Source organism: Phyllostomus discolor, chromosome 2 (assembly GCF_004126475.2).
Source record: "Phyllostomus discolor isolate MPI-MPIP mPhyDis1 chromosome 2, mPhyDis1.pri.v3, whole genome shotgun sequence".
NCBI lineage: Eukaryota > Metazoa > Chordata > Mammalia > Chiroptera > Phyllostomidae > Phyllostomus > Phyllostomus discolor.
The window spans coordinates 205,044,660-205,060,648 of NC_040904.2; the positions used below are offsets into that span (position 1 = coordinate 205,044,660).

At 45.4% G+C, this 15,989-nt stretch overlaps 1 protein-coding gene across 8 annotated transcripts in view; it reads left to right on the forward strand.

Annotated features, from left to right (window-relative positions):
- Positions 1-11,343: 11,343 nt before the first annotated feature.
- RIC8B (RIC8 guanine nucleotide exchange factor B) overlaps positions 11,344-15,989 on the forward strand; it is a 101,414-nt gene continuing 96,768 nt past the window's right edge. For 4 of the 8 annotated variants that reach the window (XR_004901700.1, XR_004901701.1, XM_036019523.1 and 1 more), the window contains exon 1: positions 11,620-11,838. Coding sequence is in view for 6 of the 8 variants with exons in the window: in XM_036019523.1 (XP_035875416.1) it covers positions 11,755-11,838 (84 nt within the window). In the remaining 2 variants the exon portion in view is untranslated. Of the gene's footprint in view, positions 11,839-15,989 lie in introns of all 8 variants that reach the window. The other 4 variants (XM_028531764.2, XM_028531766.2, XM_028531765.2 and 1 more) reach the window with 3 other exon arrangements.

The following is a 15,989-nucleotide window of genomic DNA, read 5'->3' on the forward strand; positions in this document are numbered from 1 at the left end:
CCCACCCACTCCCACACAGATCTGGGTGGCAGTCTTCTGATATTTTCCCCGTCTTTCCAGATTTGTGTCCTTAGTATTTGCTTTAAACTAATGTTAATCAAAATGTCTCAGGTGAACCTGAAGAAGAGCAAAAACAGGCTATTTGTCCCCAGCTTCTTGCATTTCTTAAAGGAAGGATAGCAACTTTTTTTTTTTTAATCCTGGAAGGGGATAGTAAAAATACTCCTGTTATTGCAGGGGAAAGGGTGAGGGGTGGGGTTACTGTAGGTTTCCTGAGGCATAGAGTTCAGACATACTCAAGAACCTAAAGAATACAAATCATTACTGAAAACTTAAGAGAAAAAGGATACATGCACTGCCTTTAACACACGGTAGAACTGAGGTTCATTCCTACTTCCGCCAGAGATGTTGTAGAAGGGGCACTCCTGCTCCAGGGAGGATTGGACTTCAGTGGTTCTCAGCCCTGGCTGCCTGTCAGCATTACGTTACCAACTTTTTGAAATACTGATGCATAAGGTCCCACCCCCAGTAAATAACTGACCTGGAGTAGGACCCCGGGCATTAGATTGGTTAAGCTCCCCAGGTGATTCTAATACGCAGCCAAAGTTGAGAAACACAAACCCTTGCAGGTTGAGGTAGTGCTAAGATCCAGAGATGGCTATTCCCTGCCCTTGCACCTCAGGGTTTGGGGTTTTTTTTTACTTTTTTAAATTTTATTTTAATCATTGTTCAAGTTCAGGGTTTTTTTTTTACAGGGTTCCAGCCTGTCCAGAGTGGGGAAGAGTGGCAATCCCCAATAACCTACACCAGTGATTTGCAGCCGGTGTTCCACAGGAGTTTTTAAAACACGCAACACCTGACTACCCAGGGGCACTGACCTCTTTTCCCTTAGATTGTCAAAAACAAAACAAAACAACCCCAGCCAACACAACAGCCACCGGTGGGAATGAATCATAATTATACCTATTTTTGTCAGAGCAACAGAAAATACATTTTTCTGACGTTCTGTAGAATTTTAGTAATTGATCCGTGTGCCCCATGAGATGAAAACGGCTGCAGATCGCTGACCTGCGTTGCTGACGGTCTCCCTGCAGCCGACAGCCTCTCCCTGCCGGCACGTGTTGCCAGCCCTCCAGGCCAGCCCACCTCCCTGCCACTGTCTAACCTGGCCCTTCTCTGCTTCAGTCCCTTGGAAGTCTCCCAAACTAAGCCAGCTTGGACACGGCCCTTGTGGTTTCCTCTTCTTCGGAGGAGGTCGGAACCTTTTGTGCTTCGTCAGCCTCCTCCCTGAGGCTCTCTCCCTGTTCCTCTGTCTGCACCTCAACTCCCCCCCCCACCGCCTTCTCACCCCCATATTTTGCTGCTGCTGGTGTAGGTGGGACGGAAGACGTGGGCCCCAAGAGTTGAGAAAAGAGCTGTTGCTAGGAAAGGGGTGTGGGTGAAGAGAGGGGGTGGTGGGAGAAGTAGGGCTCCCCGGTTTCATTCCTCCCTTTGTCATCAGAAATGCCTCAAGAGCTAAAACCGGTTGTTTCAGAACTATTATGAAAACCCATGAGGTCCGACCGGGGCAGCAGGGGCGAGAGAAGCAGCTCAGAGACAGCTGCAGTGCTAATATTCGCTATTTATATTAGTCCCCCGACAGCCGGGGAAGAGTGAATTCCCAGGGAACTGCCAAGCTGTGCCCCCGCCAGGAGTGGCATCCAGGACCTCCTGGCTCGTGCTACACCTCTCAAGGAGGATAAACTGCAAAATGTCTTCCTAAGAACTGGAGCGCAGCCAAAGCCGAGAGATAATCTTTAAGCAGGGAGAACGAGACACAGTTCCCTCTCCTCGCTCTCGGGGACGTCTGTGTGGCACCTTCTGAACCAGATCTGCCTGAGGCCACTATGCACCCCTGCACATCAGAGACAATGAACGTCTCCACTTCTCCCAACCTCCCGGCGACCCCGGGAGTGGTATCATCGTTTCCGTTTACAGGTGCAGGAATGCCGGCTCCGAGCAGTTTAGTGCTCTGCCCAAAGGCACACGGGAAGTGGGAGGAGAGCTGGGGTCTGAGGAGAAGCTTCCCTGCTCCCGAGTCGGTGTCCTTCGTGCCACAGCACGCTGCCTCCTTCCTAAGTTTGCTTCCACCCACCCCACCCCCATTCCTCTCTCCTAATCGGCTTGGCCGTTTTTAAATCAATCTTGACCGTGGTCATAGAACCTACTGGGGCTGAAGAATTTCCCAAGTTCTGGGAAATTCCGATGTGGCGAATGAAGACTGTTCCCAAGCTGGGCACCAGGCCGTCCCCCCACACGCGAGGTGGCGCGCCGCTCGCTGTAAGCTAACAGCAGACCAGCTCTCCCTCTATCATTCCCCAGGGTACCTACAAACCATTATCGAGGATCAAGATTTGGTCATTCCGTAGAGAAACAGGAACAAAAGAAAATCAATAATAATGGGGAAAAAAACCAAAACAGGCCACAGGAGGATTTTTATTACCAGGTCGAAAAAAAGCTCTGCAGGGGAGGTGCAATGAGCCAAGTATTCACTAGAATGAAGTCATTTGAGGGGGGTGGGTGCGGGGTACTGGCTACCTCTTGCTGTTCAGGTCACTACCCTTTGACAGCGGTGGCCTCTGACCTCAACAGGCCTACAATTCTGTTTCGACTGACCCTGAAACCCATGAAATTCAGATGTAGGCACTGCCCAAAAGTTGAGATAAAGCTGACTAATATGGGAAAAGCTCCCGGTATGTGCCCCCAGCTGAAAGGGGCTGGCAGTTCTTTGGCCGTAGATGCAATTCATTCTGTCTTCCTCCTTTCAGGGAAAAGCTAATCCTTCACAGGCAACTCAAGGGGAAGACTAAAATGTGTTGATGATGAATGGCAATAATCCTTTGTCTACTGCCACCTCCTTCTAGGGTTGAGCCTTAAGAGTTTAATCAAATGCTGGTAAGTAAATTAATGCTTTACTGCATAAGGAGTTAAGAAGCGGTGGGAAGAGGGGGTGTGAGGATATCTTTCCTCTCACATGTGCATCTCAAAAGTTTAATTGCAAAGACTGATTGGTGTGTGCGTGTTGTTTTAGACTCCTTATTTACACACACACACACACACACACACACACACACACACAGCAGTCACTATACCCAAAGTGTCTTATGTCAAAGCATGGCAATGTTAAAGACATTAACTCCAGGTTTAAAGACCAAGGCAGTGGGTTGGAGTTACTCTTCTGTTAAAAACACCACCACCAACAACAAAATATATATTTGTACAGCAATAGGAATAACATGACCTTTATCCCCAAGTCGCCACATCACTGTGAGGGAGGCTCCATGTTTCATTCCAGTCCAGCTAACACAAGTGGCCACTCCATGCCCAGGTCTGCTGCACCGGCCACTTTGACAGCCATCTCTTTTACCCCTTACAGCACCCTGTGAGATAGGTATTATTATGCTCATTACAGTTGGAAAAAAAATCAATGCTTAAAGAAGGCAAGTGACTTATCCCTGAATTCCCAGAGACAGAGTTAAAATTTAAACTAGCATCTTTTGGCTTTCAAGTATTCCTGTTAGATTTTTTTAAAAAAAGGTTGCCAGAAGGGTTTTAAGGAATTTGACAAATGATCGGCTCTGAGACTCACACAGTGAGCGAGTCACGACCAAAACCCAGGTTTTCCAATTCCCAGGCCAACTTCTTTCGCCACATTACAGCATTGCCACCCAAAGTGCCCGGTTTTCCCAAGAGGTGTTTGGATGGGATTCCAAGCCAGTGAGATGCAAATAGGTCTGACCCACATTCCAGCTCTTGGATAAAAAAACTCCTAAAGGGCAGAGCCCATTTCACGTGCTCAGGTTGAGAATCCCACTGCGGATGGCCAATTGATATCGAACACCTACAGGCACATTTGCCAAGGACTAACAGCATGAGCTCAATTTGGGCAGTTGCAATCCTGGAACTATTACTGAGGAACCTCATAAAGGTGCCGAAAGGCCAGATCAAGTAGTTATACATTTTTAAGAGGTTAAAAACTCTGAAGTGATTTAATCCAATCTTAATTTTATGAGATACTGAGAAATTAAAATAGTGTGCACAAGGGTCTGACACCCTCTGGCAACAGACCCTCCCCTCCTGTCTGCCAGCTCTATTTATGTCACATGGCACTAAGTCACATGGTATTGTGAGATAGTGTTTTCAGGAACATTACATGTTGAAGCTGGATTGGTTGGTTGTAGAATCATCACTGATTATGAAATGTCAGATTTAACTTCTCTTTATCCCACTGACCAATTGACCTCTTAAGAAATCTCCATTGCGGGCTTTCAAGTTCAACCAAGTTGGTTATCATTTCTCAATAACCGTCCCGTTAATTTTGACCTCCTGAATTTTTCCCATGGCATTTCCCCCTAGCTGCTAAGCCCTCTAAATTATCTCTACTACTCTCTCTTTACAGTTCACCTTCTCCAGGAAGATGTCTCTGTTTACTCTTTTTACTTTCTTTAAGATTTTGTTTTTAGAGAGAGGGGAAGGAAGAAAAGGGGGAGAGAAACATTGATCAGTTGCCTCTCACACGCCCCCAACTGGGAACCTGGCTTGCAACCCAGGGCATGTGCCCTACGGGAATTGAAACCGTAGCCTTTCATTTTCGGGATGATGCCCAACCCACTGAGCTGCACTGGTCTGGGCTGATTACTTTTTTTCCCAACAATATTTATCTCGTTTTGATTTGCATAATACTTAGGTTCAGTTTGCTTCTTCCCATCAGTAGAAAAGATTTGCCTGGATGTTTCCTATATCCCCAAAGGACAGGATCAGTTGTTTCTATTTGTTTTTTAATTCTGTGCTCCAATGATCAGCACATACAGGCTGGGGCAAAAGTAGATTTCTAGTTGTTTGCATGGAAAACAATACAGTTAATACATTATAACACAAGAATAAACTCTGTGTTTTCTGTACTCACAGCTTTAAACCAACTTTTGCCCACCCTGTATTTATTAAAGGATCAAGCCATGATAATTAACTTTGTTATAAAAAGGAAACTTCATTCTTGGTAGAAAATGAAATTAAAATAAATTACATCTTGCTGGGTCATTCTCATTTCTCAAAGCCTAATGAGTCACATACCCTTGACTTTGGTAGTCTATCAAGACACTAGTTCAGTAATTGATACTCCATCAGAATGTTAGTCCACTGGTTCTGAATCCTGGCTGCTCACTCAGATCAACTGAGAAGCTTTAAAACTACCAATACTCAGGCCTTACCACAGATCAGCTGAATCAGAACCTTTGCAGGTATGCCCAGGAAATAACTTTCACATAGCAGACTGATATTTAATTTACATACATTGATTTGTACAATCTCACTCTTAATTGATTTTTCTAAAGAATGAGAATGTTCAATCAAATACAGTTTTGTTGTTCTTAGAATCAAAATTTTAGAGCTAAGAGAGAACTAAAATCTGACTTAATTCCTTTATTTTATAGTGGAGGACACCATGGTTTAAGAAAGACTGAGAGAGAGTAGTCTCACAGAGTGGCATGGTGGTTGTTGAGTGACAGATCATATCTTGAATTAGTGGAATTCCCTGAATTCCAATTCTGGAGCTGTAGAGACTGGACTAGCTTTTAAATTTCTCCTTTCTTCTATAAAAAAAGGTGTAAAAATTATTGCACGTTTATTGATCTGAGGGAGAAGGAGAAACATTGATGTGAGAAAGAAACACCGGTCAGTTGCTTACCATATGCACCCAATGGGATCGAACCCACAACCTAGGTGTGCGCCCTGATCCAGGATGGGACCTGCAACGTTTTTGGTGTACAGGATGGTGCTCCAACCAACTGAGCCACTAGGCCAGGGTGGGAGACTTGGATTTTAAAAGCTGTTGGCACCAGGTACTCCTTAAAGACCTTCAACTTGGCACATTCCAACTAACACATTGTCATGGCAGAGGCAATGCCACAGCAGGATATATCCAAGTCCAAAATAAATGACTAGTATCTATTTGGAGGCTCTTTTCATTGGCCCTGACCTATAACTCCGTAACATTTTATACTATCAGAACCCAGAGCACTTCTAGCCCTTAACTATACCACTTATTAGCCAACTTATTATGAATAAGCTAATCAACACCCTGGACTTCCCTTTTCTCTATTAAAAAAAAAAAAAGATAGTGCCTGTCCTTTTGACCTTGCACTTTTTCAACTATTATAAGGATTAAGTCAGATGATCTATGTGGAGATATTTTGAGACCAGTATAACTATTGGTGTATATATATGTATAGAATTATTATATTACTATCTTTCGGAACAATGACTTGTAACTAAGTATTTGTTGCTTTGATTGCCGGGGCTCTAAATCCTAGTTCCCTAGTACCGTGCCACCCAAGAATCACCAAGAACTGGAGTTAGTGCTGGACTAGGGGCTCCAGTCACAAAAGCAGCACATAACTAACTCTTCAGGGAGGTAAAGTGACGTAGTGACCCAGGACTCAGCTAGTGTAGGCTCTGGTCCCAGAGTCTGCTTTTAACTATTGACTTTGGACAAGTCACTTAATTTTTCTGGGACCAGAGTCTCTTCAGTGGTCAAAGGATGACTTGAATTAGAGTCAAAGCTCCTTTTGATTTATAAAATCAGAATATTAGCGCTTAATTAAAATTACTAAAGTGCAATTTCCCAAGCTGCTAATTCATGTGGTTTCTTATTTTTTTTTAATCTCTTTTTAGAAGTACAGGGTTGGAGCCTAAAAACATAAGCCCATTTCTGTTAAATAGACATTTCAAACACATGTGTAAAGACTCCCTTTGAAAGAAACAGCTCTACTCAGATACTTTATGCTTGTTAGTATCCTGTCCAGGAGCCCTTGCTCCAAAAATAAATATATGGTCACCCAAAAAGCACAAAATACAGTATTGGACACAGTAGGCACCCAAATACTGTTATGTTACAGCTCTCAGTGGAGTCTCAGTTTGTGTTACTTAACCCATTCAAGCCTGTTTTCTCATCTATATATGGGAACAATATCTTCCTCAAAGATCCAGAGATAGTCCATATTAAAATGTGTTGTAAGCTGTTTAAAACAATTGCAAAATGTTACTATTACCTAAGGAATGTAGCTTACCATACATACCATGATCTTTCTAAAAAGTGCCTTTTCAAGAGACAGATCAAAATCTTTCTGACTTAGTTCATTATGGACACAGCACCTACCCCAATGCCTGGCTCAACAAATATGCTCGATAAACGTTTGCTGCATGAAAAATACAATCCACAGAAAGGTCTAAAGCTCCATGAGCTCTGATCCCGTATTTGGTTTTACCTCTAAATTCCCAAAGCCTAGCACAATATCTGACACATAGGAGAAACTCAATAATTATCAGATGAATAAATGTTTGTTCCTCTTCGGCACAGCTCAAGAGGAAGAGGTGGGCAGGGGAGGTATGAAAGATGACTTCTGGTAAAGGTTGCTTGGAATGGCAAAGTGGAAATTACTTGGAAAACTCCCCCACACTCGAACAAATAGCCTAGGAGAGTAAAAAGAACATAGACCCTGAGTTTAAAGTCAGTTTGCACATTCTGCTATCTTGGTAAATTCATCTATTAGCCTCTCTGAGACTCAGTTTCCTCATCTTAAAATGAGAATAGCGCCTCCCTCATAGGGTTCCACACTAGAATTCAGGTGCTCTCAGGGCAGGGACCTCTTTTGGGGCCCACTGTCTCGACGCCATACAGTACTGGATCGAATGGAATGGTGCCTGGCACAGTATAAGTTATCGGGCATTTGCTGACTAAATGTGTGAGAAATTGACTGACGCAATACAGCTAAGGTAACAGAGTGCCTGCATGTAGTAAACTTAGCAAGTGTGAGCCTTTATCAACAGCACCGTCACCATCATCACTACCACTACCAGTATATCAGCATCATTATGTTACTGGTGGTTACAGAGCAGCCACCTTTGGGGAAAGACCCAGAGTCAAATCTCAGATGCTCCATTCACTGGCTATGTGACTTAGAACAAACTGCTTAACCTATTCAGGTTCCTTTGGTTCCACAAAAATCTCAGTGTCGTGAGAGTGAGAGGCTCTCTGGAACCCACCTAACACTGAGTCTGGAGCTCAGCTGGCACTGATACATGACAGCCATTAAGGCAAAACAAATTGCCAGCTTCCAGTCATGATAGTGGGGTAGGTAAATGTGGTACTTGCATCTGCCCACAATGTCAAAATTACAACTTAACCTACAGAACGACCATCACTCAGCACTGCCTGAAATCTAGCTGAACAGAAGTCCAACTAAGGATGTATAGAAATAGGAGGCCCATTGAGACTGGTAGGAGGGGTGGCGACGCAGAACAGGCAGGTCACAAACCCACGTGGCAGATAAAAATCGGGAGGGACATCTTGGCTGTGGAGGTCTCCCCTGAGGAGCAAGGGGGTCCCAGCCCCACACCAGTCCAGGAAGAGAAGTCACCATGACTTGTGGCTATAAAACCCAGCAGGGATTGTGGTTGAGTGAGACAAAGGGCTTCTGAAGTCCCAGGCATTCCTCCTAAAAGGCCCATGCAGGGACTTGCTCAGACTCACTCCGTCTGAGCTCCAAGGCTGGGGCAGCAGCTCCAAGGGCTCCAGGGATGTATGAGAAGGAATTGAACTGTCTGGCATTAGGGCAAGGGCTGGAGAGGTGGCTTTTCCCCAGAGAGAAGTGCTGGCGAAGGCTGTTGCTCCTTTGCTGAGCCCTTTCTCCACAGAGCCATTCCGGTGGGCACCACATCATCTATCTGGCTCACACCCTTCATCCCTCCCTGATGATTCCCTGAGACCCTGCTCCACCCAAATCTTGGTCCCACCCAACCTGTTTCCAGTGGCTTTTCCATATGAATGGCCTATCTTGGCTTATGCCTCTGACTTTCCAAAACTCTCAGGAAACCAGCATCTGGCCTCAGCGTGCCCCATACCACTTGCTAAGTGGCCCCAGGCCTGGCACTAGTGGTAGCCATCCTTGGTTCACAGCTTGGCCTCTCCCGGGCACCTCCAAGCCCAGTACAAGTAGCAGTCATCTGCACATTGTTTTGTAGCTTATGCCAGATAGCCCCAGGCAGAACGCAAGCAGTGGATGACCTTGGCATGTACCCCCTAGGAGGTCCCAGAGTCATCACACCTTGAGGACAGCTTCAGACCACATGGAAGTGCCACCCAACCACCCCCATAAGGAACACACTCAAGGGGTGAACTCAGCAGGCACCAGAGCCCTGCTGAAATAAGTCCTGTTGCGTGGGGTGGTTGCAGCCAGTCCCTGAAGCTGATCAGCCAGGGGGTAAATCCCTTCCATTGACACACCAACAGCAATCAAGGCTCAACTACAACAGGAGGGTGTACACAGTCGATACAAGGAAAGGGGTCAGTGGGGGAGGGGCACACCTGGAGTGTCCAGCTTAGATGAACAGGGAGGCTGTGCCACTGGATCCTACAGGACACATGCTACATTAGGCCACTCTACCAAGCCTAGGTGATCTAGTAGCTTATCTAACATATCTAACAGACACAGGGAGGCTGCCAAAATAAGGGGACACACATGTCCCAAGTAAAAGAATGGAACTTCTGAAAAAGAACTAAACAAAATGGAAACAAGTGATGCGCTAGATGCAAAGTTCAAAACACTGGTTGTAAGGATGCTCAGTGAACTTACTGAGGCCTTCAGCAGGATGAAAAAGGACCTGGAAACCATGAAAAAGAGCCAGTCAGAAATGAAGGCTACACTAATTGAAGTGAAGAATAATTTACAGGGAATCATTTACAGTAAAGTTTATGAAGCTGAAGATCAAATTAGTGATTTGGAATATAAGGAAGCAAAAAACACCCAATCAGAACAGCAAAAAGGAAAAAGAATTTAAAAAAAAATGAGGATAGTGTAAGGAGCCTTTGAGACAACTTCAAGTGTACCAACATTGGCATCGTGGGGGTGCCAGAAGGAGGAGAGCAAGAAATCGAAAACCTATTTTTTAAAAAATGACGGAAAACTTCCCTAAACCGATAAAGGAGAGAGATATGTAAGTCCAGGAAATGCAGAGTCCCAAACACAATGAGACCAAAAAGGCCAACACCAAGACACATCATCATTAAAACATAAGGGATTAAAGACAATAAAAATCTTACAAGCAGCAAGAGAAAAGCAGTTACCTACAAGGGAGCCCCCATTGGACTGTCAGCTGACTCCTCACTAGAAACATTCCAGGCCAGATGGTTTGGCTAGAAATAGTCCAAGTGATGAAAAGCAGGGACCTACAACCTAGACCACTCTACCCAGCAAAGCTATTGTTCAGAATCAAAGAGCAGATAAAGAGCTTCCCAGAGGAGACAATGCTAAAGGAGCTCACCACCACCAAACCACTATTCTACGATATGCTGAAAGATGTTCTTTAAGAATTAGGAAAAAAAGATTGAAAAGATGACCAATACGATGATAATAAACACATACCTATCAAGGATTGAATCTAAAAAAAACAAAGGAAATGAACAAGCAGAACAGACACAGACTCATACAGAGAATGTTTTGACAGTTGACAGGTGGGAGGGGGTGTTGGGAGGAATGGATAAAAAGGGCGACGCGATTAAAAATACAAATTGACGGTGACAGGATAGTCACAGGGATCCACAGTACAGCACAGGGAATATAGTCAATAGCATTCTAATAACTACGTATGGTGTCAGATAAGTACGCGAGATATCAGGATGCTAATTACCTAGAGAGTTCTAAGTCTAATCTCTGGCCTGTAGAACTGAAACTAATATTGCATTGCACGTCAATTTTCATTGAAAAGGGAAAATGACTTAAAAACTACTTTAAAAAATCGCCACATCCCTCGTATCTAGATAACTACCTCTAATTTCCCACATTGCCGTGTCTGAATATATTACACGACCACACACAAGGGTGGAAGGACTGAAACCGCTAAACGAGAAAAGTGGGAATTAAACCCGGGGCTTCACACTTCCCACCGAAGGGTTCCAGTTTCCGCGAGTGTCAGCCAGTCCAGCCACAGCTCCAGCGGGACAATCAGCTCCGCAGGGAACAAAAAGGAGGCAGAGCCGACGCTTAGACCCACCCCCTAACGGTTTGTTGGCCCCTGGCCGCCGCGGCCACCAGACTCTTGTTTCCGGCCGTCGCAGGACCACAGTTCCCAGCATGCCTTCGGAGGGAAGTCTTTCCCCCTGGATGACTACAAATCCCGGCATGCCACTCGGCACTCCAGTAAATTAGGTGGAATAGTGGAATGACCCCATTGCGCGCAGGGAATTGTAGTCTTTTTTTTGGCTGCTGTCTCCTGGAGGGGAGGGGAAGAGCCAGGTCGTTCTCGTCAGCTGCGGAGAATGATTCGTAGAGGAGGGTCAGGAGAGAGCAGTTCTGTCCGTGAAAGCCCACTTAAAAGGCTGCACTCTTCTTCGAGGAAGGGAGAGGCGGAAAAGCGAGCAGGCCCGTGGGCCTGACCCCGCCTCTGGCCGCTCGGCAGGCCTCTAGCGAGTCCCGGGCCTGGTCGGGGGCGGCCTCGAGGCTCCGGTTGCTGGGGGAATGGTGACGTCGCGGGGTGAAAGTTGAGGGGCGGTGACGTCGGGCCTGGCCGGGCGGAGGCTGGCGGGTTGGAGGCAGGAGGGAGGGAGGGAAGGAGGGAAGGAAGGAAGCTGGGAAGGAGCGAGCGAGCGGGGGCGCGAGGCGTTTACCTGGAGGCAGCGGCTTGGGCGCGCAGAGCGGCCGCGGCTCCCCCGCACCTGCGGCCATGGATGAAGAGCGCGCCCTCTACATCGTCCGGGCCGGCGAGGCGGGGGCTATCGAGCGGGTTCTGAGGGATTACAGCGATAAGGTAAAAGAGCCTTGGCCCCGAGCTTGCGGTACGGCGCCCCCGGGCCGCCCTCTGGGCTTGCACCGCGCATCCCTCCCCACCCCCCTCATTCCAGGGATGCGCGTTGCTCTCCCCCCAAAAGAAACGTTTCCGGCTCGGGCATGCGTGTTTGTGCCCCCAGCCCTTTGCCATCCGTGCATCCTGCATCCCCCCTGCCCCCACTCTGGCGCCCACTCCTCTGATTCCGGCCCAGCCAGCAGCCCGTCCTGCGGTCCTCCTCCCGAGCGCGCAAGTCACACCCCCGGAATCCGTGGATGTGCGTCTGTGCCCTGTGCCCCGCTCTTGGCTGCGTAAATGCACACGAGGCTCCCTCACCTGTGTGGCATAAAAACACGTTTCTGTGCATAAACACGGCCCTTGACATGCCCGAGACGTAGCAGGCACGATGGTAGCTCTTTATGTAGCCCGAGCACTGTACAGTTTTCAAGGCGTGATGTCTCACGTGTGGTCTAGCTTGAGACTCAGCATGTTTATGTGGTGGATGGTCTTATCCTCCCCGTTTTATAGATGAGAAAACCGAGGCTCAAAAGAACTGAAATCATGCCAAGGTCATGGACATACTATGTTGTAAGTGGGATGGAGAGTCTAACTCCTGAGAGTACCTATTATTTGTATCACATTTAACAGCTTTCGCATCCGTTATCTCATTTAATCTTGACAGCAGTCCTGTGAGGTTTTATCTGCGTTTTGCAATTGAGATTCTTTGATTGGTTAAGTAACTTGCCCAAGGTCATCCTTCTGAGCTGGGATTCCAGCCTAGGTCTTCCAACCATTCATTGTTCTTTGCGCTGTACAACTCTGCAGTTAAAAAGGTATTTTGTGATAAATCCCAATCACTTCTCCGAAACTCTCCTAAAACCGCTAGCTCCCCGTTGCTTGTCCTTCTAGGAATTTTACATGCTCACTTCAAAAGAGAGCATACCACACCTTTATTCTTCCACGTTTCAGAAGACGACTTTATAGGAATGACTGACTACTCCCTCTGTGAAAACACATCCAACACCAAGTCACACCCTAGACAGAACATTTCTGCCTTTCGTTTGCTCCCATTCATGATTTGCTCTTCTGTGTTTGCTCTGTGCCCACCGCTGCACTCGCATACTCTTTGTATGATTGCACTGCCAGCATGCCATTTCTGCCCTGGGTGGAGAAGATCCAAAAATAAGACATCTTCATTCCCCTGCAGTCTTCCCAGCAACCCTGTGAGGAAAGGGGTGGTATTCCCCATTTCACAGATAAAATTGAGGATCATGTTGCGCCAGGTTTGCACATGTGCACTGAGAGATGAGGCTGAGATTTGAATCTAGTTTGTGTGACTGCTGTTTCTACAGGACTAGACTGCTTTCTTTGGGAGGATGCATGGATTCAGTTCTGTTTGTATCTTGGCGTAGTCGCTTTTTGATACGCTTTACTGTTGCCTCTTTACCTAATTTAGGAGAAATTCATTTAATGCATAGGTGTACATATTGTGGAGAGTATATTTGACTTGATTTAGAACTGCTTCCCCAAAAAGATTGGAGGTAGCTGCAAACTGATTTTCAAAAGAAAGGAATACAACAGAAATCTTGCTGTCATGTTGAGTCAATTAGTATTTATTTAGCACTTACTATGTGACAGATATCTAGCGATAAAGAGCAATTTTTTTTTCCATAGGGAAGGGAGAAGGAAAACCCTCTAACTGAATCTTATCACCTCCTTTAATATTTTTCCTCTCCTTGGCTAAACTAATTACAACTCCAGATTTGCTTCCTCCAGTTTATCTCTTCCTAATCTTGATCTTCCTCCAGGTTGGTTAGCACTCCTGGCCAAGTGCTGTCAGCTTAAGTTCTGGACATGTCCAGCTCCCTTTTCACATTGGGAATGGAATGTCGTTAAAGTTGCAATGCTCAGTGTATATTCTTTTTTTCCCCCTTTCTTCAATGTATATTCTTTAAGATGATATATCTGATGTGTTTGGGAGGATTGAACTTTTTGGACCAAACCTGAAAATGCTGAGACTTGATCCGAACTGAGTCAGCTCCTTCAAAAAGAGTTCTCATGTTTAATGCTGAGTATAGTAGGGCCAGAGTACAGAGAAAATAGCTGAGTTTCGTTTCTGCAGTGGGGCTTTGCCCCTCAAGGTGAGATTGGAGGCAGATGAATAGGAAGAGGAAATATAATCACTGTGGTATGGCAGTGAGAATGGGGAGGTGGAGTTAAACTGTCCAACCCTATAGGATATGAAGTTGGAAACCCTGGAAAAGTAGCTGGATACTCTGTGCTTCATTTTCCATATCTGGAAAAATCGATTTTAGAAATGTTTAGAGTAAGTAGTTGTTATGGGGCCATGAAGAGTCTAACCAAGAAGGGAAATAAATGATGTACAGAGAGAATGATTAATTTATTGTTTGGAGGATGATGATCTCTATGCTGCTTTATGTCTCAGGTAAAGCCAGTCCTCAAAAGGAGGCAGTCAAGAATAGTGGAAAGAAGGTGGAATTTAGAGTCAGATAAACCTTGTTTCAGATCTGCCATTATTAGCTTCTTGACTAGGGATAAGTTATTTTAAACCTGAGTGTCAATTTCCTTATCTGTAAAATAGGAATAATATCATGTAAGTTATTCTGAGGCTTAAATTAAATGGAGTATAATGGAGTATAATGCCAAACTCTGAGCCCAGTGTACCTGGAAGCATTCATTCACTCAGTGAGTTACATTTCTGATGATCAAGGTACTCAAGAAATCCTGCTGTCCAAGCACAGGCTCTTGAGCCAGACTACCTGGACTCTTGGTTCTCAGTTTACCATCCATGTGGCCTAGGGCAAGTTACTTAACTTCCCTGTGCATCAGTTTATTCATCTGCCAAACCAGGCAGATAATAATAGTACCTACATCATAGGTTTGCTGTCAGGATTAAATGAGTTATACGTGTAAAGCACTCAGAATAGTGCCTTGTTTTCAGAAAGAACCCTTAACTTAGTTTTTGGACAACGACAACAACAACAAAAAGGCAGGAATTAAATACATCCCATTGAGTCGACAGAGTTGACATAAAAGAAATTGGGGGATAGACTTCATTGTTTCTCTTTTTCCTTGACCTTTACACTTTCTGATGGGTAGCAAAATACCTTGTGCCATGTGCAGAGCAACAGTTTCCTGTCTGGCAACAGGTAACAATGTCTAATTTCTGCTGTGTTACAGAAACTTTAATTTCCAAGCTTTCTTGCTTCATTCACTGACCCTGGTTATCATGGGGAGAGGGATCTATTATCCCAGAAAAAAACAAAACTTGTCTGTTTCTCAAGGACGTAATGCAGGTTGACTCAGCATAGGAAAGTATTTTTAAAAAATAGGAAGAGTGGTGATTCGTTTTCCCACTCTTCTCACTCCACCCGTTAACATATATTGAGTGCCTGCTATGCCCTATGTATTATTCTAAGTACTTTCACATGTCATTACATATACAGTCATACCTCGGTACTCGTCAGCTTCAGAACTCGTCAAACCCTGTACTTGTCGCACTGTACTTGATAAGAAAAAAATGTTTTAGCACTTGGCGCTTGCTTGGGACTTAATGCACTTGCTAGCCCTTGTATGAGTTACAGTGGTGCCCAGCAAGAGAAAGTGCGTTATTGTTTGGGACTTACTGGTTTCGGCACTTGTCACAAGTTTGGAATGAATTAGCAATGAATACCGAGGTACCACTGTAATCTTTTTATATTAAAACCTATGAGGGAGCCCTAGCTTAGTAGCTGAGTGGGTTGGAGTGTCATCCCATATACCAAAAGGTTGTGGGTTCAATTCCCCGTCAGGGCGTGCAACTTAGGTTGTGGGTTCTATCCCCATTGGGGAGCATACAGGAGGCAACCAATCAATGTTTCTCATATTAATGTTGCCCTCTTTCTCTCTGCCCATTCACTCCCTCTTTGGCCTTCCTATCTCTTTAAAATTGATAAAAGCATATCCTTGGGTGAGGATTAAAAAAAAAAAAACTTACGAGAGAGATGTAAGTATTCCCTTTTCGGGGAGTGGGAAATTGAAGTTTAGAAAGACAAAGTGACTCTCTCTGGGCTCAAGGGCACATGGCTAGTGGCAGACCTAGTCCTGAGATTTCATATCCAGCGCTCTTTGCA